Genomic DNA, 24891 nt, shown 5'->3' on the forward strand with positions numbered 1-24891 from the left:
ATTACATAAAAAAAGACACAGCCAGATTTAGAGATTGGAACACAGTGCACTGCGGAACCCTGTGCCAATTCTCCCTTAACTGCCATGAAATCTGACCTTCAGTATAACCACAGGCCGAGACCTCTTTAAGGTGGTCTTTACAGGGATATTCTTGTTTCTAAGGGAAACTTTGCAGACCCACATTGAGGGATTGCTGAATAAGTGCTGTATTCAAGGCCCTTCAGGCCAAACTTCTGTAAATTCGGAGAACAGAGGTCACAGTCCTTCCCAGAGGAGCCGGGAGACTCTAGATGGTTCCAGTTGTAACTGCTCTAGCATATGGAAAAAACAGTTCTGCTGTGAAAACCTTACAACCTGCTATTTAACATAAAAGACATCTCATTGTTTGCTTAATGATGCATTGAAGCCAAAGCTACCTAATCTAGTGGAATATAATCATGCCACCAGTTATCTTTGTTTTCTGTTTTTAAAGAAACCCTTTAAAGTGATCAAAGGAATTTCAGACCTCACTTCCTGCATCTGTTTAGATTTGTTTTGAGGTTCTATTCAGCTTAGGAAGCTTTATAGTTAAAACCTGCTCTTCAGTTTTTAGAAAAATTCTATTCTTAAAAACCATATAGCCAAGATTTTTTAATTTGTTCATTAAATGAGTACTTTAAATAATGTCTGCCATGGCTATGAAACCAAGATCCAATAATCACATATCGTGTCAAGTAAGTCCAGAATACTTCAATAAAATTAATAACCTTACAGGAGCTTTCTGTTACTTGTAGAGTTAGAGAAGTGGTACCAGAAAATGGGAAAGCATCAATGACAAAATGTATTTTTATTTAAAATTTTTACTGGGAGGTCCCCAAACTTATTGTAGCTCATTTTGAATTGAGAAAATGCAACCTCACTTGGTCTTTCAGACATGTTTACAAGGTGAGTTGAGGTGGGTATTGCTTGAGTGATATGCCACAGTTGAGAAAAGAACCTAGTAGAATGTTTTCAGTTTTAGGACATGTGCTCTAAATACACTAAGGGTTGGTCTGTGAAAGAACGTCCTCCCATCTCTATTCTACACAGGATAAATCTTAACACTGATAAAATCCAAATTTAAATAAAGTATATTCTCTTTTGCATGTTTCAAAGCATGGTCATATCTTATGAAAATAGCTAGCAGGTCTCTAAAATGATACCCCAAAAATTATTATTCAGTTTTTACCATACGAAACTGAAAATCTCCTTGTATAAATAAATACAGGTGGAGTTTTAAAATTGCTTTTGATTCTGATGCTAAACTCTGAGGTCATTTCTTTCATCCTAGTAAAGTGTCAGGATTGGGTCTTCTGTACATTCTCCTCCTCCCCACTCCATCCCCAAAAGACAGCTGGAAGTGTGTATCGGAGTGGAGCTTTTTGCTTCCACAATGTTTGGGCTTAATTTTCTCCTCACCCTTTCCAAGTCTAAGGAGTGGTGTCTCTCAATGGCAATTCATAGGCAACTTTAAAATATTTTCTTTGCATTGTTTCACTTCTCCAAAGTCAATCTGGACTTTGGAACTGAAAGTTCTTTTCCCATCCCAAAGCTTACCATGTTCATCTGGTATCGTAAGTTCAGAAAGCAGTAGTGCAATAGTGGAGTGTTCTGTAAGCTAACTCTTTGAAAATAAGGGAAAGTTGCTGCTTTCCCTAGATTATTCCAAAGAACGATAATAGAACCGTTTTGGGAGGAGTTTTTTGTTTTTGTGTGTGGTGGTGGTTTTTTTTTTTTTTTTTGTGCGTTTTTTGATCTGTTTGTTGCTTTTTACTCTTTGAGTTTATGTTCTTGTTTTAATCTTAATGTTGGTAGCAGATTGCCTTGACCAAGGCATTTAACCACTGGCCCTGTTCTGTTTTGTCATCTGTAAAGGGTAGATCCAACAGCCAAAGGATTCCAAAATGTTTTGAAAATACAGATCCTCCATAAGAGAAATCTTAGTCATATGCCACTAATTTTGAAAGTTAGTGAAAGTTAAGTTGCTCAGTCGTGTCCGACTCTTTGTGACCCCGTGGACTGTAGCCCACCAGGCTCCTCCGTCCGTGGGATTCTCCAGGCAAGAATACTGGAGTGGGTTGCCATTTCCTCCTCCAGGGGATCTTCCTGACCCAGGGATTGAACCCAGGTTTCCCGCATTGCGGGCAGACGCTTTACCCTCTGAGCCACCAGGGAAGCCCCAATTGTGAAGCAGGTGCTTAAACTAGAAAGGCATAGAAATCCTGGCATTCCGAACCTTGGTTTTCACAATACTATTAAATGTGAATTTCAAACTTCTAATCAGCTTTAAGTAAAAGTTCTAATTGAGTGCTCTCGGGTGGTTTTACTTGTTCTTTGTATGTCAAGATTTAAACAAACATGGTGTGAAAAGACATTCAGATGAATATTATTCTAGCAGTGTTACTGGTAAAATTTGCTGAATAACTTTTCCTATGCAAAAGTTGATTTTGACTTTTCATTTACTATACAGCCCAAAGCAAGAGACCTTTATCCTTGTGCATCTGACCGCTTTACTCATTAGAAAAGGGCTAGTCAGGAAGTCATAGGTCAGGAAAACCCAGACTTTTGTCATCTGGTCTGGGAGGCAGAGAGTGGAGGGGGATTGTACTGTATTCATTCTGGAGCAACAGGTATCTCTGATGTTTCAGTAGCTCCAAAGAAGTTGCAGCCGACAGTTTCTTTTCAGCCAGCTTCTTTCTTATAGGCTATCTAAGGTCATGATTTTAAGCTGAGATTTTTAACTAAAATTGGACATAAACACCTCAAGTAAGAAAGTCAAGAAGGATGGCAAATACTGCCTCTCTACAATTAAAAATACAATTATGTTTTTAATGTGACTGATTATCTTTATAGATTCTTGTCCATGTGTTACTGTCTCTATTCTCCCTCTAGAAGCTTAATATTATGTATTTTATTTTTAAGAGCTGGGAAACTGAAGCTTGTGCTGCTTATCTTTTTTTTGTGTGTGTGCTGCTTATTTTTAAAGTGTATCACCTTGTCCATTGAACTTGAAAATTTCCAGTCTAACTACTGAATGGATTCTGAAAGGTCCCATTGACCCACTCATCTTTGGAAACAATACCTGTTACTACATAGTTAGTATTTAATGTTAGGTCTTTAAAGTCAGATTGTTATTTAATACTGAGTTTTGATGGCTTTTTCCTTCCTTGATGGGAAGCAGTAAATGGTGACCAAAAAAAGTCTCATTAACCCTTGTTGAGTATCAGTTTAGGGTTCTAGAAACTGATTCTTTTTAGAATCAGCTGCTGCTTATTTGGAGTGACTTGTATTTCTTCTGCCATATCACAGGTGGGATTCACTCACTCAGATGAACATGTGAAGGGGACTTGTTTAAGTTCCTAAAATGCCATTGACTTTAAACTTTATTTAAGCTAGCCTTCCAAATCAAGGAAGGAATGATTAATCTTTTTCCAACTTGATAGGCTAAGAAATTACACAGATGACATTTATTCAGTCTCTGTGGCTTTCCTTCCAAAATGCCCGACTCCATCTTCCTTCTAGAGCTGTCCACTGATTACTTGCTTTCTTTTGGTGTTAACTCTTTTTTCTCCTAGCGATTTGTTTGAAGAATACAGATTTACCTAATTTGTAAGCAGTTGACAAGTTTTCATCTTAAAGAACATTCCAGCATACTTTGCAGTAAGGTTTGCCAGTTTAACATCTTGTACGTGCGTATGCATGCTCAGTTGTGTCCAACTGTTTGCAACCCCATGGACTGTAGCCCACCAGGCTTCTCTGTCCCTGGGATTTTTCCCAACAAGAATACTTGTATGGGTTGCCATTTCCTCCTCCAAGGATCTTCCCAACCCAAAGATTGAACCCACAACTCCTGCCTTGCAGGCAGATTCTTTACCGCTTGAGCCATCAGGGAAGCTCCCTAACATCTTGTGAGCTTTCCTTAAAATCAATATTGGCACCAAAGAGCAAATTAAGGCTGATGACTTTTGATACAACATATACTATTTGTGTATGTAACCAGACTTGGTCTTTCCGAGCATTCAAGAATTGTTGGTTCTTGTACTCTATGAATCAATACAAATGATTTCCAAGTTAAAAAAAAAAGGTGCAGAATATTTTAGCATGCTACCTTTTCAGAAAATGTAGGAAAAAAGAGAAGGAAAATAAGAATATAAATTCATATTTGCTTTCCCCATGTCAAAAATGTACATAAGTATAAACCAGAAACTAATAGAGGAGAGTGGAACAGAGTTGGGGGGATAAGAATGGAAATGAGACTTCCCTGAGTATATCTTTTAAATTTGAGGTGTACTTCATATGTCAAAAATAAAATTAGAGAAGACAAAGGAAACCTTAAAATTGTGTATAAAAAAAAAATGAACCTAACTACATATCTGGGAGATTACACAGTCACCTAGAAAAAAAGTACTTTGCTTATGCAATACTCTTTGTGAAATAATTCCTTTTTTGTATGAAATATATCCTAAGGACAAAAAGAACTCCAAGAAATATTGACACTTCACTGCAAAGATTATTGTTAATGATAATATTAGTCTTGTAATTTTGAAATTATTTTATGTACATTATAGGCTAAAGCAAATAAGTATTTTATTGCTATTCAAAGTCAGGATTGTCACCAAAGAGAAAAGATATAAATAGGAAAATTAGAAGTTTAAGAAATGAGTGTTAAATTTGAAATAGAATTACTGATACAAATTCATGAGTAAAACCAAAAGGTTAATTTTTCTCTCTACTGCAAGAACCTAGAAGCACAGACACCTCTCATAGCAATGGGCAGACCTTGTATCCAGATTTTAGTTTCTAAATACCTTTTCCCTCTGAAAGAAGTGAGGGCTCCTTGGAGAAAATGATTGATTCTAGATTGGAAGCAGAGAAAGAACAAGATGAACCTGATATAGCTTCTTATGTCAGAAAGAGGAGTCATTTAAAGGTGATCACGTCAGAAGAAAAGTCAGCTTAAAGGAAGTTCCCACTGGCCCAGTTTGGGACAATTGGAGCGTTCAGTGCACTCATGCAATTGAGTGTAACATAGATAAATAAAAATATGGATGACAAGTTAAAAAAAAAAGAAAAACTTTTCTTTGCGAAAGAATGCCAGCTAATATATGTGGAAGGAATGACAGAAATCATGGTTCTATAACCCCCTCTCCCCAATATAACTGACTCAGGCAAGGATTATGAACAGATGGTAAAGTCACTAGGGAACAGGACATTCACAGGCTGACAAGGATCACCGCACAAATTAACCTTTGCTTGCAAAGGAGAAAATATTCTTTTCAAAGACTGATGTTAATCACTTTAACCAGGGGTTCAAGTTAGTGTCCTTAATAGTCGAACAACCTGACTTTAGGTGCCTCCTGATGTGCAAAGTAAAGTATATAATATCAACTATGGAATATTCTTGCCAAATTTAATCTCTCTCTAATCCAACTTCAAAGCTGAAAGTTCACAGGAGGGAAACAATCTGAAAAATTCAAAATGTGGGAGATTCTATAATGCAACTGACCTGGACTCTGGAGGAAAATTATGGAGGTGGGGGTAGGGCAGGGATGGGACTTGTTTAGATTAGCAGAGACCAAAAGAACCTAACAACCAAATGCATTTTGTGAACCTTGATTCCATCCTGGGATGGTAGAGTTGAGTTTACAACTATAAAGGATATACTTGAGGAAAATTAATTTGAATACAGATTGGCTATATTTGATGATATGGAACTGTTAAATGTTCTTAAGTATTATAATGTTATAGTGGTTCTGCAGGAGAATAGCTTTGCTAGAAAGTATGCGTGTGTGCATATAGAGAAAGAAATCTAATATGGAAAAGGGAAAGTTTCAGTCTAGACGGAGGGTATACAAATGTCCTTTATATTAAATTTTTTATGTTGAAAATGATGATAATAAAGGGAACATTTCATGCAAAGATGGGCTTGATAAAGGATAGAAATGGTATGGACCTAACAGAAGCAGAAGATATTAAGAAGAGATGGCAAGAATACACAGAAGAACTGTACAAAAAGGATCTTCACGACCCGGATAATCACGATGGTGTGATCACTCATCTAGAGCCAGACGTCCTGGAATGTGAAGTCAAGTGGGCCTTAGAAAGCATCACTACGAACAAAGCTAGTGGAGGGGATGGAATTCCAGTAGAGCTGTTTCAAATCCTGAAAGATGATGCTGTGAAAGTGCTGCACTCAATATGCCAGCAAATTTGGAAAACTCAGCAGTGGCCACAGGACTGGGAAAGGTCAGTTTTCATTCCAATCCCAAAGAAAGGCAATGCCAAAGAATGCTCAAACTATTGCACAATTGCACTCATCTCACACGCTAGTAAAGAAATGCTCAAAATTCTCCAAGCCAGACTTCAGCAATATGTGAACCGTGAACTTCCAGATGTTCAAGCTGGAAGCTGGTTTTAGAAAAGGCAGAGGAACCAGAGATCAAATTGTCAACATCTGCTGGATCATGGAAAAAGCAAGAGAGTTCCAGAAAAACATCTGTTTTATTGACTATGCCAAAGCCTTTAACTGTGTGGATCACAATAAACTGTGGAAAATTCTGAGAGATGGGAATACCAGACCACCTGACCTGCCTCTTGAGAAATCTGTATGCAGGTCAGGAAGCAACAGTAGAACTGGACATGGAACAACAGACTGGTTCCAAATAGGAAAAGGAGTACGTCAAGGCTGTATATTGTCATCCTGCTTATTTAACTTATATGCAGAGTACATCATGAGAAACGCTGGACTGGAAGAAACACAAGCTGGAATCAAGATTGCTGGGAGAAATATCAATAACCTCACATATGCAGATGACACCACCCTTATGGCAGAAAGTGAAGAGGAACTAAAAAGCCTCTTGATGAAAGTGAAAGAGGAGAGTGAAAAAGTTGGCTTAAAGCTCAACATTCAGAAAATGAAGATCATGGCATCTGGTCCCATCACTCCATGGGAAATAGATGGAGAAACAGTGGAAACAGGGTCAGACTTTATTTTTTGGGGCTCCAAAATCACTGCAGATGGTGACTGCAGCCATGAAATTAAAAGACGCTTACTCCTTGGAAGGAAAATTATGACCAACCTAGATAGCATATTCAAAAGCAGAGACATTACTTTGCCGACTAAGGTCCGTCTAGTCAAGGCTATGGTTTTTCCAGTTGTCATGTATGGATGTGAGAGTTGGACTGTGAAGAAGGCTGAGCGCCGAAGAATTGATGCTTTTGAACTGTGGTATTGGAGAAGACTCTTGAGAGTCCCTTGGCCTGCAAGGAGATCCAACCAGTCCATTCTGAAAGAGATCAGCCCTGGGATTTCTTTGGAAGGAATGATGCTGGAGCTGAAACTCCAGTACTTTGGCCACCTCATGTGAAGAGTTGACTCATTGGAAAAGACTCTGATGCTGGGAGGAATTGGGGGCAGGAGGAGAAGGGGATGACAGAGGATGAGATGGTTGGATGACATCACTGACTCGATGGACGCAAGTCTGAGTGAACTCCAGGAGTTGGTGATGGACAGGGAGTCCTGGCGTGCTGTGATTCATGGGGTCGCAAAGAGTCGGACACGACTGTGCGACTGAACTGAACTGAACTGAGAGATAGACAGAGTGCAAGAGTGGTGATGGGGGGGTGCAGTGGTTGGAGTGGGGAGGAGTTTTGGTGTGTCTCTAAGAACATGGGTGTATTTCAGGAACCTAGATTTCTTCAGTTATCTATTACCCACCCACCTCCCCCCCCCAAAAAAAAAATTAACCTGGAGTTAATGATAATTCACTGTCAGGGTTAAAAGAATGACAGGCATGTTTTCATACAACGTTGGTATTGATTGAAGACGAAAAACTAGGGACTGGCCAGGCAGATAGCTAAATAGGCTTTGAAACATTGTCTGGATGCATGTTATGTTCTGTTGTAATTTGTGGTTTTCAGAAGGTTAGGAAGCCTTTCCTCTTACTTGTTGCCATTTTTTAAATCTTTTAGTTTTACCTCTAGTTGGCAGTCAGAGGCCTAGATCACTCATATTCACTGGTGCACTTTTGGAGATAGTAGAAAGCCTATGAAATGCACAGTCTGATATGAAGAGAGGGGGAGTAGCTTATAAGGTGAAACCACTCTTTGGCAGAGTTTTTCAAGCTCCATGTTCCTTCCTTACATTTGGAAAAGGAAATGGCAACCCACTCTAGTATTCTTGCCTGGAAAATTCCATAGACAGAGGAGCCTGGCAGGCTACAGTCCATAGGGTTGCAGAGAGTCGGATATGAGTGGGCGACTTTCACTTCACTTACCATTTAAGTGACTCAACAGCGTGGGCCTTGCTTGGTGTTGCCTCACCCCTTGCTCCCAGCAACATTAAAGAAGGATCCAGTTGAGTTCCATTTTGAAAGGAGTGTTTCTTCTGACTGTAGAATGGGCTTCTGTGTGTGTGTGTGTGTATGTGTGTGTGTGTGTTACTGCTGTTGAGACATAGTGTTTCTTCTGACTGCAGAATTGGCTTCTGGCTGTGTCTGTGTGTGTTATATCCTATTACTGTTGAGACACAGAGCCAGGTGGAGTGGGGGAGGGAGATGTGTGCTGTAATTAGTCAGCTTGCCTATCCCCCTCCCTCTAGAAACTCAGGGCCCATCTGGGGGAACTGAGAACTTAAGAAACTTGAGACAGGGAAGGAGGAGAGTGAGCAGCCAAAACCTACCAAGTCTCAGAAGACTGGGTTCTGCACCAGGGAATGGAAGAAATGACTGGAGGTGGCTCTGGATTTGATATGTGGCCTGAGATCGATTGCCTTGAGATGAGTTGTTTTCTGATATACCTGTAGGCTGCAAGTTGAGAAAAGGATGTCCTTCATCTTTGGGAAATTTCTTTTGCCATTATAATTGCAAGTCTGAAAGATGGTCAGATTTATATAGTCCTTGTACCAAGAAGCTAGTGTTTATTGATAACTGTTTCTTTGGATTCATTTGAAATGGGAATCAGACTGATCAGTGGTAAGTATTAAGAACAGGTCTTGGACCTTTTTATCCTGATAGCCATACTCTCTTCTTTTCCTCTGAGGGGAAAAAAAAGGCAGATGAGAGTAAAGTCTGTAGAAGAAAGAATAAATTAGCCAGAAGATGTGTGGAAAAAAGATTAGAAAAGATGTGGTAGGAATCCTGGAAGGAGTTCTAGCATACTGCATACTGCTTAATAATTGCCTTTGTTAAAATTTCTAGCTTCTGATAGTCACTTTTTTGCTCAGTTGACAAGGGTTAGCTAAGAGATGTGCTGACCGTAATTTCTAAACAGAAAAGATTGTGCAGATAATATGCTGGCGACAGTGGGACATCATGTAAATTTGAGAACATCTGAGAAAACCAGTAGTGTACCAGAAAAGGTAATTGGCCCTTCAAATAATCCTCAGCAGTAAGGAAGACCAAACCCTCTATTCACTTCCAATCTATGCTTTCTTAATGATGTGTTTTCCTAATAATCGCTGTTTACCTTTGAGCCTAGTTCTTCACCCTTAGGAGAAAACCTTTCTGAGGAAATTAAAAACTATTAGATAGGCATGTGAAGTAACATCTTAATAATAATTTGTCTAGCCTAACCTCTGGTTTTTGGAGGCCTCAGTTAGACAATATCCAGATTAGGCTGTGAAGACTATAGTATCTAGCATGTTCCCAAAGAAGCAGTAAAATTCTGTGACAAAGCCATTTGTCATATGGCTTTGGGTTGTTATACTGTGGATCAGAACACATCTACAGATTGTAAGGGACCATATTTCCTTTCATAGCTCTTTCCTATAATAGCACCGACAACTTAGTTGGTGCCTCCTAGATGTGTTGACTAAATGAATGTAATACTCTGAGTGTTACCCTGATCACTGTCTGTTGGCCATAGTATCATAGCAGAATTCTCGTGGCTGTTAATTCTCTGATTTAGGAGCTAGAAGGCAAAATCGGGTGGGACCTGGGAAGGAAGTGTAACTAAGCTATTTAAATATCTGAATAGATAGACCGTGTGTTTGTGGAAGTAAACTTCTCAGCTTCTGATGGTAAAAAAAAGTATCAATTAGAATCAACTAAGGAATAATATACAACTGTTTTTCTTCTCTGGAGTTGTTTTCAATTGCCTATGATTCCTTTTTCTTGCTAAGTTTTATAGAGCGATTCTTAGCTCACTGTCACCAGACTTACCACGAGATGGTGGTATACCATACCCCAATTTGTTTCTTCAGTAGAATGTTTCTTTAATTCTCAGTGTCACATAGATAAGAGTCATCTTTTAAAAAGTGCTCTAAGATAGCTAGCATGTAAAATTGGCCTGACATTTAATTGAGTTTTTAAGGCACAGCAAGTAGACTTCCATATTTGGATATGCTATTTGGAGAATGGGTCAGTCTGATATTTTAACCTTTCTCAGAGGTGATTGATATTAGTTCAGGAATAGAGCACTGGTGGGAATTCTCTGGTGGTCCATTGGTTAGGACTTGGTGCTTTCGCTGCTGTGGATCCAGATTCAGTTCCTGGTCAGGGAACCAGGATCCTATAAGCCATGTGGCATAGCCAAAAATAAACCAAAAAAAAACAAAAAACGGAACACTGGTATGTTTGTTGTGTGCTGTTTATGGAGGTGAGTATCAAAACACAGAATAGTTCTTTAGCATAGAACTTTTTGGTTTTCAGATCCACTTTAGATTTCATATTTTGTTTTCACCTAAATGACCATGTTTAGCTTAAATGGAGTGAGTCCAACCCAGTTAGAAGGTTATTATTGAGATCTGGTTTCACTAGAGAGAAAACTTGTGATATCTATAAATTGCTTTTGGCAGCACTGTCTTTATTTACAATGTGAAGGGGAATAACACTCCAGGCGGTACTTCACCACAGAGAAGACAGAGCTTCTTGCTGTGAAGACAGCCAGTGGAGTTTACAGGCCTGGTGGAATCTGGCAGAGAAGCTGCATTTCGCAACAGCAGCTGTTGATACAGGTTCTCTTCTGCAAGTTATTCAGGGTTGGAGAGAAGACAAGGTTATCGTGCATCTGTGTGTATCTGAATCGTCTTACTTGTAAGCACTGAGATTATCAAAATGCTGCAAGAATAGACAGTAACCCATTCATGTCACAGCCTGAGTTAACTTTTTACCCACTTCAAATATGGACCATATTCATTATTTGAGAGTTGAGGTGCTGCAGTGATTAGTAAGCCACTTGCAGCAGTCTCATATTTTTAGATGGGAAAGATTTTGCTAAGCTTTAGGCTACCGATGAGCTGTATTAATACAAGGTGGGATTATGACTGTTAGTTGTTAGGTTGCCAAAGAAATATATTTCTATCTTGACACGGCAGGCTTTCTCTCTGTTTTCTGTTTTAAAAACTGAGAAGGTTACTGCAGTTCCCTCCCCCACCCTTCCACCCCTAGGTAGGTGGTATCTAAGAATATATCGAGAACCTTTGGAAGGAAGAAGATGAACAGGGGAGGGAACTGTAACAGTCACTGCGGGAGAGTGGCTTCCAAACAGGCTGCCCGTAGCAGGAGCAGGGAAGCTGCTGTAGGAGGAGCTGCCTCTGCACAGCGTTGAATGGTGTTGATAACTGTGTGTTTTTTCTGCCACCAAAATAACTGCCTATTGGTTGAAAGTCATTACCTTGGTCCTGGATTAATCCCTTCAGTAAAGCTAGCTTTGCTGACTACAGAAGTCATGTGAACAGGCAGTGGGAAATCCTATCTAGAAGGGCAGATGCTGACTAGTGGCCACTTCAGTAAGTGGGTTTGTTTGGGTTTGGAAAGGCAATCGTGTTTTTGACATTTAAGTTATTTAAAGTTTTAGCACCTAAACTGAAAAAGCTGTTTCTTCAGATGCTTAAAGGTGCTTGTTAATTAAGTTCAGGTGTAGTATATGTAGTTCCGCTTGAGTCTTTATTTTTGAAATTTGATTGGTTTGATCTTATAGAAGAAAGAAATTTGAAAGCCTCACCCACCCCACAAATAATTATTGAATGCTTTCTATGTGCAAGACCCTGGGCTAGGTGCCAAGAATGTAGCTCTCTTTCCCTTCCTCGCCTTTAGGATCTGTCCTTACACTTAAAAAAAATACAAAGTTTGGACTCTGCCTCCTCTCTGTTTCACAAAATAACCTAAAGAAAACCCACAAAATTGAATACCTATGACATCAGTATTATTGTTCAGTTGCTCAGTCGTGTCCAACTCTTTGCAACTCCATGGACTGCAGCACACCGGTCTTCCCTGTTCTTCACCATCTCCCAGAGTACACTCAAACTCATGTCCGTTGAGTCCGTGATGCCATCCAACCATCTCATCCTCTGTCGTCCCCTTCTCCTGCCTTCAATCTTTTCCAGCATCAAGGTCTTTTCCAATGAGTTGGCTTTCACATCAGGTGGCCAAAGTATTGGAGCTTCAGCTTCAGCATTAGTCCTTTCAATGAATATTCAGGATTGATTTCCTTTAGGATTGACTGATTTGATCTCCTTGCAATCCAAAGGATTCTGAAGTCTTCTTCAACACCACAGTTCAAAAGCATCAGTTCTTCGGCACAGCCTTCTTTATGGCCCAACTCTCACATCCATACATGACTACTGGAAAAACCATAGCTTTGACTACGGACCTTTGTTGGCAAAGTAACGTCAGCATGGTTTTTCCAGTAGCCATGTATGGATGTGAGAGTTCGACCGTAAAGAAGGCTGAATGCCAAAGACATCAGTATTCTCTGCTTTGATTCTCGGTATAAAAACACGAATCTCGATTCTCTTGATTCCCGCTTCCTTCCTTTTTCCTCCTAATTCAGTAATCGCCTTGTTCGTGTTTAGCTGCACATTTAAGCCTGACTCTTACACTGACGCCAGATGCTGCCCTAGCTGGAGGGTACGTGTGGCAGGAGGGGAACCTTCAGCAGAGGTAAATAATGGACAGTGTACTAACGCTGGCTTCAAAATGCCTATAACCAGGCTGCCAGCATTATGGAGAGATTTTCATCTGTAATAGGTTACATTTCCAGTTGTTTGCTGAAAACAGCTTATTGAATTCTCCGTGGGAACCTTTTCAGATTTAGTCAGATTGTGAGGAGAAGCTTGATTCAAGTTCTCAAACTTGAATTGTTTCTCAATTCAGAATCTCAGGTTCTATTTTTCAGCTGAGGTTGAGGTTTATTTTACATTTCAAAGAAAGGGTTTATCAGTTTGAACTGGAATTCAGGAAGGTCTAAAACCCTTAATAGAGTGTTTTCCTACACTTTAGAAACACTCATGAATTTATCTATAAATAATTTTAATTGTAAGCTATTTGCCATTTATTAAAGCCAGTCATTCCAAGTATCCTTTCAACAGTTATCTTGTTCTGCTTTATTTCATTTAAGAAAGTTTTAAACACAGAGTTTAACGAGTTATTATTTTCTCCTTCCTTCAAATCAGTTGGAATTTATTATGGTGTGTGTTTTTGAATTTTTATTAGGATATTCTCATATTTCACTGGATATAGCAGGCTCTGGTGTTATTCCATTGCCTTTGTAAAGGATAGGTATATGACTGGACTCTGGCTATTGGCACCCCCATGCCCATCACCACTTAAGGCATCTCTTCATAATCTTTTCAAGTAACAAAACCATTGCTAACTTCAGGATAAGATATGCTACAAGAGAATATTCTGAAATAAAGAAAAAACAAGAAGCCGCCCTAGGAGATTATGCCTGCTTTTTGATAGAGTTGTGAACAAGGGGGTAAAGAGTTGAATGTGTCAAGGTTATAAGAGGAAAGAAAACTTTGTGGAATGTGAGAAAGAAGACCTGTAAAATTAGACAAATGCTGAACGAAGTTGGATCTTAAGCTTTCTCTCTCTGCTCCCCTTCTCCCTCCGCCACCACCAACCACACCCCCCCCCCACCCCACCCCACCCCCCCGGCCAGTTCTGCTGAAACCTTTGAGAAGAGATACTAGTTGGCATTTTGGGAGGAGTCAGATAATAGCTTCTGCCACCCTCATTTCTGGTGGAAGAATTGCTGATTTAGTAGGAGCCACATGATATCATTAGGGCTTCCTTGATAGCTCAGTTGGTAAAGAATCTGCCTGCAATGCAGGAGACCCTGGTTCGATTCCTGGGTCAGGAAGAACCGCTGGAGAAGGAATAGGCTACCCACTCCAATATTCTTGGGTTTCCCTTGTGGCTCAGCTGGTAAAGAATCCGCCTGCAGTACAGAAGACCCGGGTTCAATCCTTTGGTTGGGAAGATCCCCTGGAGAAGGGAAAGGCTACCCACTCCAGTATTCTGGCCTGGAGAATTCCATGGACTGTAGTCCATGGAGTCGCAGACTCGGACATGACTGAGCCACTTTCACTTTCACATGATAACATTAACTTTTAGAGGAGACACTGTATGGCCTTTAAAAATGAAACATTTCATAGAATCCTTGTTTTAAGTTTCAACTTTTCGTCTTCCTCTTACAGCAAATTCAGTTTGCTGATGACATGCAGGAGTTCACCAAATTCCCCACCAAGACTGGCCGACGATCTTTGTCTCGCTCTATCTCTCAGTCCTCCACTGACAGCTACAGTTCAGGTAGGTGTGAACTCCTTGTTCTCTCTGATCTCTCGTCCCTGTTCCAGAGCCTTGAGCTAGTGCTCTTCGCAGTTCTCCTCACTTATCTAGGGTCTGAAAATGCCTCATGTCAGGACTGCCCATCTTTGAGCTAAAAGCTGGTAACTAGCGGGTGGCAATGGAAATGTTCCCAGCCAGGCTTGTAGCTGGAGAAGCTTTTGTCATCTGGAGACTTTCCTCTTCTGATGATTTCTGATTGTGGTTTGTGGCCAGTGCGTGGTTGATAGTACTGGGCCGGTTCCCATTCCCACGTTTACTACCCACATTGAGAAGGGAGAGAATCATTTTGGCTGACAGAACTGGCCTTGAAAAAGAGGTATACTTTGGAAGCATAATTTCTGATTTCTTTGTTTAAAATATACCCTGCCACCTATTGTTTTTTTTTTTTTCCTTGTCTTTTAACTGTGAATCATCACAAAAAATTGGTATTTTACTCTTTAGTTACTAGGCTACCCTTGATTTTGAAGTATCCTCCCCTGTTAATCTCTGGAGTGGGAAACAGTCCAGTTTACATGGCTCCAGCTGTTTCTTTTTCGTTTTCCTCTCCTATCTTAACCTTATATAAGTAATCTTTTTTTTTTTTTTTGCTTTTGCTTTGAATTGTGATTACCATGGAAAAGGATATACAATCTTAGTTTGAGTACTGGAGGAAATGGGGCATATAATCCTACCCCCTCAATGTTCAACTTGAGGAAACATTGTTAAAAGATTAAAAGGCTTGCCCAAGGTCATAGATTGCTGTAAATGTCAGCAAAGGAATTTGTACCAAAAGCCATTTCTTCTCTTTTGCCAGAATCTTGTTTGCATTGTATTATTAACTTAAGGACTGGGCTTGAGGTACAAGGACTTTTAAAAAATAAACAAACAGTTTTGGGAAACTTCTTCTCTGCCCTGTGCCACTGTGCTGTGTCCCACCATGGACAGGATACGCAGACAAGTACGAATGGCAGTGTATGCATATGGTCCAGTTTGAAAAGAAGGGAACATGCACACTCACTGTGGGCATGTGTGCAAGGAAAGGTCCAAATACAATGGCTGTCACGAATGAAAAAGTGTCTTAGAGTGAAATAGATACAAAAAGTGATAGGTGACAAGCAGGCTAGTTACAGCTAAGAAAGAAAAAATTTTGAAAGATTGAATTACAAAAGAAAGAAAGTTGAGATGAGCGACAAAAGCTTTAAGGAAGTTTTAAAGATCTTGACGGCCATGTTTTATGGGGACCTAGTAGAGCATTTTAAAAAGCTTAGTGATAGAGTTAAATTGTGCTAGTGGGTAGATAACCTTTAGTACTATTTGTGCTAGCTGGACAGAGGAGGATGTGTCTGTAGCACTCAGTGAGAGACCTGGTATACTGTCTGAGACAGTGATCAGGAAAATGGAAAAGAAGTGATTTGAAAGGTAAAGAGCGATTGTTATATATCCTCCTGCATGTCTACCTGAAAGGCCATTTTTAGTTTTTTGTGAGGCTGCTTTTATAAAGTTGAATATCTTGAGTGGTCTCAGGGCTGGCAGTAGAACCAGAGCTGCTTATCTTTGTGTCATTTCTCTGTTGCTCGGTGCGACCTAGTGTAAAATCTCTATAAGATTTTATAATAAAAGATTATCTTATTGTTTTTATCCTTTTGCATTAATGGGTCTCAGAGTTTGGTCCTCTAAACAGCGATATCAGTAGCACTTGGGAACTTGTTTGAAATGTTAATTCCTGGGTGGCAGCTGAGACCTACTGAATGGGAATTTCTGGCAGTGGGACCTAGCCTTCTGTGTTTCAGTGAACCTTCCATGTGATTCTGATAGATGCTTTAGATACTTTGAGAACTGGTGATCTATAGAAATAGCATTCTTTATATGCCCTAAATTGCTCCTCCATTTTCTCCATGTCTGGTTCTAGTCCCAGTTGGGACCAAGTACCCATGAACTGGTGCATATTTTGGGATCAATAGCTCCTCATCACAGGCGCTGATGGCAAAATTATCAGGATGGGTAAAAGAGCCACAACACTGAAGGATCTACAGGAGTCTCATTCATACCATTTCTTAGACCTGAAGTAGAATGGAAAGTGATGTAAAAGGTAGAACAGAGAGTGAAGTAAAAGGTGGCTCCAGTTAAGAGCGTTTGCTTTACTTAAATGAGAGTCCTTTGGGAACTGCACCCTGTGGAATTGGGGCCATTGAGGTTTTTCTTTCCTCATTTCTTTCTTTCCTGGCTTTAGCTGCATCCTACACAGATAGCTCTGATGATGAGGTTTCCCCCCGAGAAAAGCAGCAAACCAACTCCAAGGGCAGCAGCAATTTCTGTGTGAAGAACATCAAGCAGGCAGAATTTGGACGCCGGGAGATTGAGATTGCAGAGCAAGGTAAAGAAAGGGAGTGGGTCGGGGACCAGAAGCAACCCACTTGCTGGTCATCAGGATGCACAAACAACTTAAGGCTTGAAAGCTAACGAAAGTCTCCTGGGAAACTCCAGTATCCTGGACTTACATAAACAGCTCACTCTGTATGGAGCTCGAGCCTCAGGATTCTTGTTCTTATTCTCTCTGCTGCTTCCTGTTCTCAGCGTGTGGTAATTACACAGAGTAGTTTCTCTTTTCCTCCCCCATGACACCATATTCAGAGATCTGCTTGCAGAGTCAGCAAGTCCTGGATCAGTACATAGTGGTTAGTTCTGCGGGATCCTGCCATCGCTGCCAGTCTCAGAGGCCCAGATTTCCCAGAAGTAGCAAATGTTGGGAGGGTTTTCAGCTAAGGATGTGGTGACCTAGGATCTCTTTTGATCTTTGATCCTGAGCACCCTCTGCTGGATCAAGAGTGAAAATAATTTGACAATCAGTTAAATCTTGGTTTCTCTACCCAGCCCCACTCAAAATAATGTCTCTTTACTTTTCACACTGGGGACATGTTCTATAACTGGGCGGCAGTACAGAACTCAGAAAAACCGATGGAATAGGGTTAGACAGCATAGAAAAACAGAAGCAAGTGGCATCTGCTGATGCAAAGTCTTTCTTCCAGGTCTGATGATTTTACTATATAGGAATCCATTAGCCAGTGACATAACTACTCCTCCCAAATGAAGGATGACACTCACCTTCCGCTTTTGAGAATTTGACTATGTATAAGCCCTCTACGGGCTTCCCTGGTGGCTCAGATGGTGAAGAATCTGCCTGCAATACAGTATAGCTGGGTTTGATCCCTGGGTTGGGAAGATCCCCTGGGGAAGGGAATGGCTATCCACTCTAGTATTCTTGCCTGTGAAATCCCATGGACAGAAGAGTAAAATGGGCTGCAGTCCATGGGGCCACAAAGAGTCAGACACAACTGAGTGACTAACACTTTCACTTTTCACTTTCAAGCCCTCTACATATAAGGCAGAAACAGTAGAGGAAGAGAGAAATTCCAGGTGGTTAGATGACAACTCCCTGCTCTTGTTCTGCAGTTGAAGCTGCCAGACATCAAATAAGTATGCTTAGAGGGAATTCCCTGGTGGTCCAGTGGTTAGGACTCTGTGCTCTCACTGACAAGGGCCCAGGTTCAGTCCCTGATTGGGAACTAAAGTTCCACAAGCTGTGTGACAAGGCCAAAAAAATAGTTTTTCTCCCTTACCTCACCATATCTCAGCCCTAGATGTTGCTGGGGCAGAAATTAATGATCTCACTAGTGCAGACCTAGCTCAAATCCTCTGTTCTTTCACAGACATGTCTGCTCTGATTTCACTCAGGAAACGTGCTCAGGGGGAGAAGCCCTTGGCTGGTGCTAAAATAGTGGGCTGTACACACATCACAGCCCAGACAGCGGTGAGTTTGATGGGAAAAAATGATGAGGAGGGGCGCGGTGATTGTTTTTACTTGCTTTTCCTTCCCTGTCTAACCTCCAAATGCTAACTATCAACAGAACCTTCCAGTTACACTATAACGGGGTTTACTACTTTGATTGTATGGCTTACTTTTAACAAACCTGCCTTAGGGAGATCTAGATTTGCAAAATATGATAGCTATAAATATGTTATTCAGATTACCTATTTGGGGTAAAGGTAGATTCCGGTTTATTAAGTAGTGGATTATACCCTTTTGTTACTTCCCAGTGTTGCGCCTGTTGCCACTGAGTTCCTAGGTAATGTTGTCTTCATCAGCACTCCTGTCTGGCCCTCATCTTTCTCACTTTGTCTCTTTATACATCTACGCAGGTGTTGATTGAGACACTCTGTGCCCTGGGGGCTCAGTGCCGTTGGTCTGCCTGCAACATCTATTCCACTCAGAATGAGGTGGCTGCAGCACTGGCTGAGGCCGGTAAGTTCAGCTTTTTTTCACTGACTTTACCTCAAAGTAAATATCCAAACATAATTTTTACATACCAGAATTATCTTTACTGTCATGTATGTCTAGGAGCTATAAAATGTAGAGGGTAAGAAAAAATGTCAAAAGGAAGGAAATGGACAGTGAAGATCCAGATCCATAATGGAACGTTATATAATCATTTAAAATGATCTTTGTATACATTCACTTTTTTAAAAAGTGATCTTTGTAAAGAATCTAATATGTGGAGAAATGACTAATTCTAATATTAAATGAATAAGAACTTTAAACTATGTGAGCTGTATGAGTGTGAGCTCAGCTGTTCTCCTTTCACAAAAGTTTCATCACTTTTGAGAGGATATAAGAAGTACCTTGTGTTCATTAGATCTGATAGTTCATTAGATAATTTGGTGTTCAGTATTGCACCGAAAATATATGAACTAGTTCTGAGTTCAGTTAAACAGAAAACAATTTCTATTGTTAAAATGTTCAAAGGAAAATCACTGTGAAGTTTTTTAAGGTTCTTCCACTTTCCTGTGATCCTCAGAAAGCAACTGTATCTCACTTTTGTTTTTCTTCTTTACTTTTTTCAGATGTTTATTGCAGAAAGTTTTAGAGGTTCCCCAAAAAACCTAAAATCCTGCTACACAGAGATAATATATTATCTCCTTTTTTATTATCATATATGATAAATATATTATCATATTTCTCATTTTTTCTGTTCACTTTTTACAGAGATAAAATAAGTCTCAGTGTATATCAAATTTTATAACCTAAATATAACATTTTCAGAAGTAGTTTCCATGTCACTCAAAAGTTTGACAGTATCATTTATAATAGTCATGTGACCATGTGATTTTTCCTTACTATTTTCTTAAGTAGTTTCAAGATATTTGCTAACATAAACAATGTAATGAACAACTTCGTTTTGATTCCCACTTCATTTTATCTCCTTAGAAGAAAGTTCCATATAAAAAATGACCAAAAAGGGGCTTCCCTGGTGGCTCAGTGGTAAAGAATCCACCTGCCAATACAGGAGACATGGGTTTGATCCCTGATCCAGGAAGATCCCGCATGCCACGGAGCCGCTAAGCCTGTGCGCCACAACTGTTGAGCCTGTGCTCTAGAGCCTGGGAGCCACAACTGCTGAGCCCATGTGCTGAACTGCTGAAGCCTGTGTACTCTAGAATCCATACTCCAAAACAAGAGAAGCCCCCACAATGAGAAGCCCACCCTCCTGCTAGTAGAGAGCAGTCCCTGCTCGCCGCTACTGGAGGAAAGCCCATGCGGCAACGGAGACCCAGCACGGCCAAAGATAAACAAATAGAATCATTTAAAGGAAAAGGTGGCCCAAGAGAGTAACATTTTAAGGTTCTAAAATACTTTTAAAATAAAAATCCCTTAAATTCTTAACTGATTTCTGGACCAAAATGCTCTTTTAACTTTTTGCCCTTCCTAAGTTGTTTCCTTTCCAGAGTAATTTCCATAGCCTTTTTCTCTTCAGATCTCAGAGATGTTGGTATAGGACACTCCCCAAAGGAGGAATCAACTGATTTGTTTTCATCTCTACAGGAGTTGCAGTGTTTGCTTGGAAGGGCGAGTCAGAAGATGACTTCTGGTGGTGTATTGACCGCTGTGTGAACATGGATGGGTGGCAAGCCAATATGGTAATAATGCATATTCATCCTATACTTCTGACAATGGATTTCTTTCCTTTTTTCCCTCAAAGCATGGTTCCCTAAATATGTTTTGGATGTTTGGTCTTACACACTTACTTTGTTGCCAAAATGTTTAGCTTGATAGCTTTTCAGAATTGTTCTCAGTGCTGAATGGAAAGGCGGGGGAAGGGTAAGACCAACTGAACACATGTGGCTCAAACACAGCAGAATGAAATAGAAGAACATGATATGGTATCTCTTTGGAGTAGAATTATGGTTTCTTTCCTTCCTGCCCCAGCTCTCCTTTTGTGTTCCAAGGGGCTGTATTTCAGGGCTCTAGACTAAAAATGAGTCTGTGATTAGCCTACTACTACTCTTCACTGTAGCCTAGAACAAACTTAGGAATCCTTTTAACCATTTTACACCAACAAATTTGACTGTGTTTCCACTATCTAAACCTGCTCTAAGGAGCTCTGAGGAGTGCTCTTCCAAAACATATAGGGCTCTCTTACTAGTGCAGAAAGTGGGTTCAAAGTTCCCCCCAGCTCTAGCAGCCTGAATGCCCATAGAAGTCTTCTGGCTGTTCTATAGATCCTGGATGATGGGGGAGACTTAACCCACTGGGTTTATAAGAAGTATCCAAACGTGTTTAAGAAGATCCGAGGCATTGTGGAAGAGAGCGTGACTGGTGTTCACAGGTAACAGATTCTGGAGTAGCTGCCCCTTGTGTCCTTGCCTCAGCAGATTCTTCTGGTCTCTTTTAGGCTTTAGAGCTGTGTTTCCGACTTGTAACTTAAATGGGAGTATTTTCATTAGATAAAACTTTTGAGTTTTTACCTTTAAAAAATCAAGGAGACCCTAAAAGAGGTTATTTCAGATTCTAGTTCAGACATTTTCTCACCCATTTATTCCACTGTGATTCTCAATCAGTTCTGGGAGGTAGGGAGCGAAATATATCTTGAAAAACTGTATTCAATTTTAGATTATACTTTTATATTTGAAATTTAAAAATCTATTGTAAAACTATATGTTATACATATTATAAAAAATAAACCTGGGCAAAATATGATTTGCTTGTTGTAATACCTAAAAATATACCTGAGAGAGTATTTCTCATTTGGGGGCATCTTGCATATGCTTAAACACACACGCACGGAACCATATCAGAATCATTGATAATCTTTATCAGAAGTAGGCGTGGGTTTTTTTTTTTTAAAGATTGAAAAAATGCTTGGTCTAAGGAACTATATCCCCTTTTATGGAAGAGAAGTAAATTTCTTAAATTGAAAGATTGGTTTTTTTCCTCCAAAAAAGGAGTGGGGTTGGGGAAGAGAAAATGAAAAGACATGAGGAGGGATAACAAGGAAATATCTTGTTTACTGATATTCTTGGGCAATGATATTCTTGGGCAATAAATAAGACTGGGGAGGGCAGCACAGAGCCTGAAGATTAGGCAGACGTTGCCAGTTACTGTGTTTTACCAGCTAACTTTGTTTTTGTTTTTGTGGCTTTCTTCCCCCTTTAGGCTGTATCAGCTCTCCAAAGCTGGGAAGCTCTGTGTTCCAGCCATGAACGTCAATGATTCTGTTACCAAACAGAAGTTTGATAACTTATACTGCTGCCGAGAATCCATTTTGGATGGGTAGGTTGAAATGTATAATTATTCAGATTTGTAGGAGATAAATTTGGGTTGGGTTATAATGTTAGTCTGATATCATTCCAGTTTTGCCCCCTGGTCTTCCAAGGGCTTTAAAAGTTTGTTAGAGGGGTTCTATCTCATACTGAGCCCAACCAGCTTCTAGTTGAAGTTTTCATGGGCCGTTGCCCCACACTTACTTTCAGAGGGACCGTGTTTCAGCTAATAATGTTTGAGTTGAGCCCTTGTCTATTTCCACAGCCTGAAGAGGACCACAGATGTAATGTTTGGTGGGAAACAAGTGGTAGTGTGTGGCTATGGTGAGGTAAGTAGCTGGGCCTTGGTGTCTGCCTTTTCACGGGCTTGTTACAGATGTTGAGTGAAGGAGATTTGTGTTGTCAGTGTAGAGTATTGATAAAGAGTATAAAATATGCTTTTAGATAAAGTATCTCAAAATTGTAGCAAAAGTCCTTTATTCACACTTACAAATAGAGACATATGGAATGAATTGAGTTTTCAGATTGCACCACTTTGTCTTATGATATGGAATGTTGGCATCATTTCCCCCAGTTATAACAGTAACCTTTTATGAGACTTAAGTTAAATATGTAGCATTTTGGCCCCACAGGTGGCCAGTGAAGGGTAGAATCTTAAGTGGCATATAGTTGATTATCTCTAAACTTAACAGATGATGAGATTGTATTTATCGTCATAAACAATGATCCACAGAAGTTCCTGAGCTGCTAGACTGTCTTGAGTTAGATACTTCTAAAGTGACAGTTAATCAAGTTTTCCTAGAATAAGAATCTGAAGGTAACCTTCAGACCAAGCTGCTCTTCCCTTGGTCTCATTTCCCTGATGGTGATACTTTTATATCCTTTATCTCTTTTACTGTCCAGCCTTTGCTATGAAATGTCTGCTAAATCACTTCTCTGATCACAGTATAATCAGGATCAGTTTCTCCTCTGTTTGGATTAGAGCATCTTTGCAAGGATTTGCTAGATGATTGATGGGTTTAGGGAGGTTAATTCCCATCTCCCAGAGAGCCTGTCTGCCCAAATGTGTGTGTGCTGTGCTCAGTTACTCAGTTGTGTCCAACCCTTTGGACTGTAGCCCACCAGGCTCCTGTGTCCATGGGATATTCAGGCAGGAGTATAGGATTGGATAGCCATTCCTTTCTCCAGCAAGAGTACTAAAATGTGTTGCCATTTCCTACTCCAGGGGAATCTCACAAACCAGGGATCAGACCTGCATCTCCTGCATTGCAGGTGGATCCTTTGCCACTGAACCAGCAGGGAAACCCATCCTAAATACCCATGCCTTAGTGCACCTGACTTCCATTTTACGTATGCAGGTGGGAAAGGGCTGCTGTGCTGCTCTCAAGGCCCTTGGAGCAATTGTCTATATCACGGAAATTGACCCCATCTGTGCTCTGCAGGCCTGGTAAGAACAGATTGGTAATACCATTAGATTCGCTCCAGGTACTTTGTATTTCCAAGAGTTTGTGATTGATTGTGTTAACTAGTCCTCGGGAAAATTCCTCAAAGGAGGAGAGAGCTATGATTGCTCTGTTCTCTCCATTGTAATCTTAGGGCATTCATAGAGCTTCTTGGTATTTCCCCTTCCTGGATGGAATCTTGGGGAGTCTGAAGGGGCCATTGTGTATCTTTCAACACAGCTTATCACTTATCATTCCAGTGAGATAGCCCTAGCTAAATCTAACTTCAGAAACAAATTTGCCTCATTTTGTGACCAGCTTCTCCTACTCTTGCTCATAGTATTCCTTCCTTTTCTTCCAGCATGGATGGGTTCAGGGTGGTAAAGCTAAATGAAGTCATCCGGCAAGTTGATGTTGTAATAACTTGCACAGGTGAGTGTCAGAGCTTTGTGTTAGTCACTCAGTCATGTCTGACTCTTTGTGACCCCATGACTGTAACCTGCTAGGCTCTTCTGTCCGTGGAATTCTCTAGGCAAGAATACTGGAGTGGATAGCCATTCCCTTCTCCAGGGGATCTTCCCGACCAGGGGTGGAAGCCAGGTCTCCTGCACTGCAGGGAATTTCTGTACTGTCTGAGCCATCAGGAAGCCCAGCAGTGCTTTGGTGTACATGGAAGAGTATTAGCTGAGGTTCAGTCTTGAATGTGATCTAGATGACTTTCCTGTAAAGTAGGTAAGGCCTGTGTCCCACATAAACTTCTGAAAACTAGAGTAAGCAGTCAGATTTTCCGGAACAAAGAGCCTTTTTTCTTGCTGTCTTTCTGTACTGCTTGATCTTAAAATGAAATAACTGAAGCTAAAGAGCTGTTATGCAACACACACTTCTTTCCTCACAGTGTATACATGCTCTTTAGTGCCAGGAGTTCTCTTTCCCATGTTTTAACTGAAAGTCAGTCAGTACCTTTCCCCCACAGGATCTCTTTCCTCAGCTACTCTATTTTACTTTTAGGAAATAAGAATGTAGTGACACGGGAGCATTTGGATCGCATGAAAAACAGTTGTATTGTATGCAATATGGGCCACTCAAACACAGAAATTGATGTGGTAAGGTTTCTCTTACCTATTACTAGACCTTTTTTCCTTCTTCCGTTATAGCCAGTCAGCTGTGCTCTCTTCCTTTCAGACCAGCCTCCGCACTCCTGAGCTGACATGGGAGCGAGTACGTTCTCAGGTGGACCATGTCATCTGGCCGGATGGCAAGCGTGTCGTTCTTCTGGCAGAGGT

The 24891-nt window shown here is 40.4% G+C and overlaps 1 protein-coding gene across 2 annotated transcripts in view; it reads left to right on the plus strand.

Moving 5' to 3' along the window:
• Positions 1–24891, plus strand: part of AHCYL1 (adenosylhomocysteinase like 1) — a 41447-nt gene that overhangs the window by 11763 nt on the left and 4793 nt on the right. For both annotated transcript variants that reach the window (XM_069573689.1, XM_069573691.1), the window contains exons 2-13: positions 14441–14552; positions 16801–16944; positions 18278–18378; positions 18768–18870; positions 20449–20543; positions 21126–21232; positions 22060–22176; positions 22432–22495; positions 23525–23613; positions 23970–24040; positions 24617–24711; positions 24791–24889. In XM_069573689.1, the coding sequence (XP_069429790.1) occupies positions 14441–14552; positions 16801–16944; positions 18278–18378; positions 18768–18870; positions 20449–20543; positions 21126–21232; positions 22060–22176; positions 22432–22495; positions 23525–23613; positions 23970–24040; positions 24617–24711; positions 24791–24889 (1197 nt within the window). The remainder of the gene's footprint in view (positions 1–14440; positions 14553–16800; positions 16945–18277; positions 18379–18767; positions 18871–20448; positions 20544–21125; positions 21233–22059; positions 22177–22431; positions 22496–23524; positions 23614–23969; positions 24041–24616; positions 24712–24790; positions 24890–24891) is intronic.

Source organism: Ovis canadensis, chromosome 1 (genome assembly GCF_042477335.2).
Source record: "Ovis canadensis isolate MfBH-ARS-UI-01 breed Bighorn chromosome 1, ARS-UI_OviCan_v2, whole genome shotgun sequence".
NCBI classification, from domain to species: Eukaryota; Metazoa; Chordata; class Mammalia; order Artiodactyla; family Bovidae; genus Ovis; species Ovis canadensis.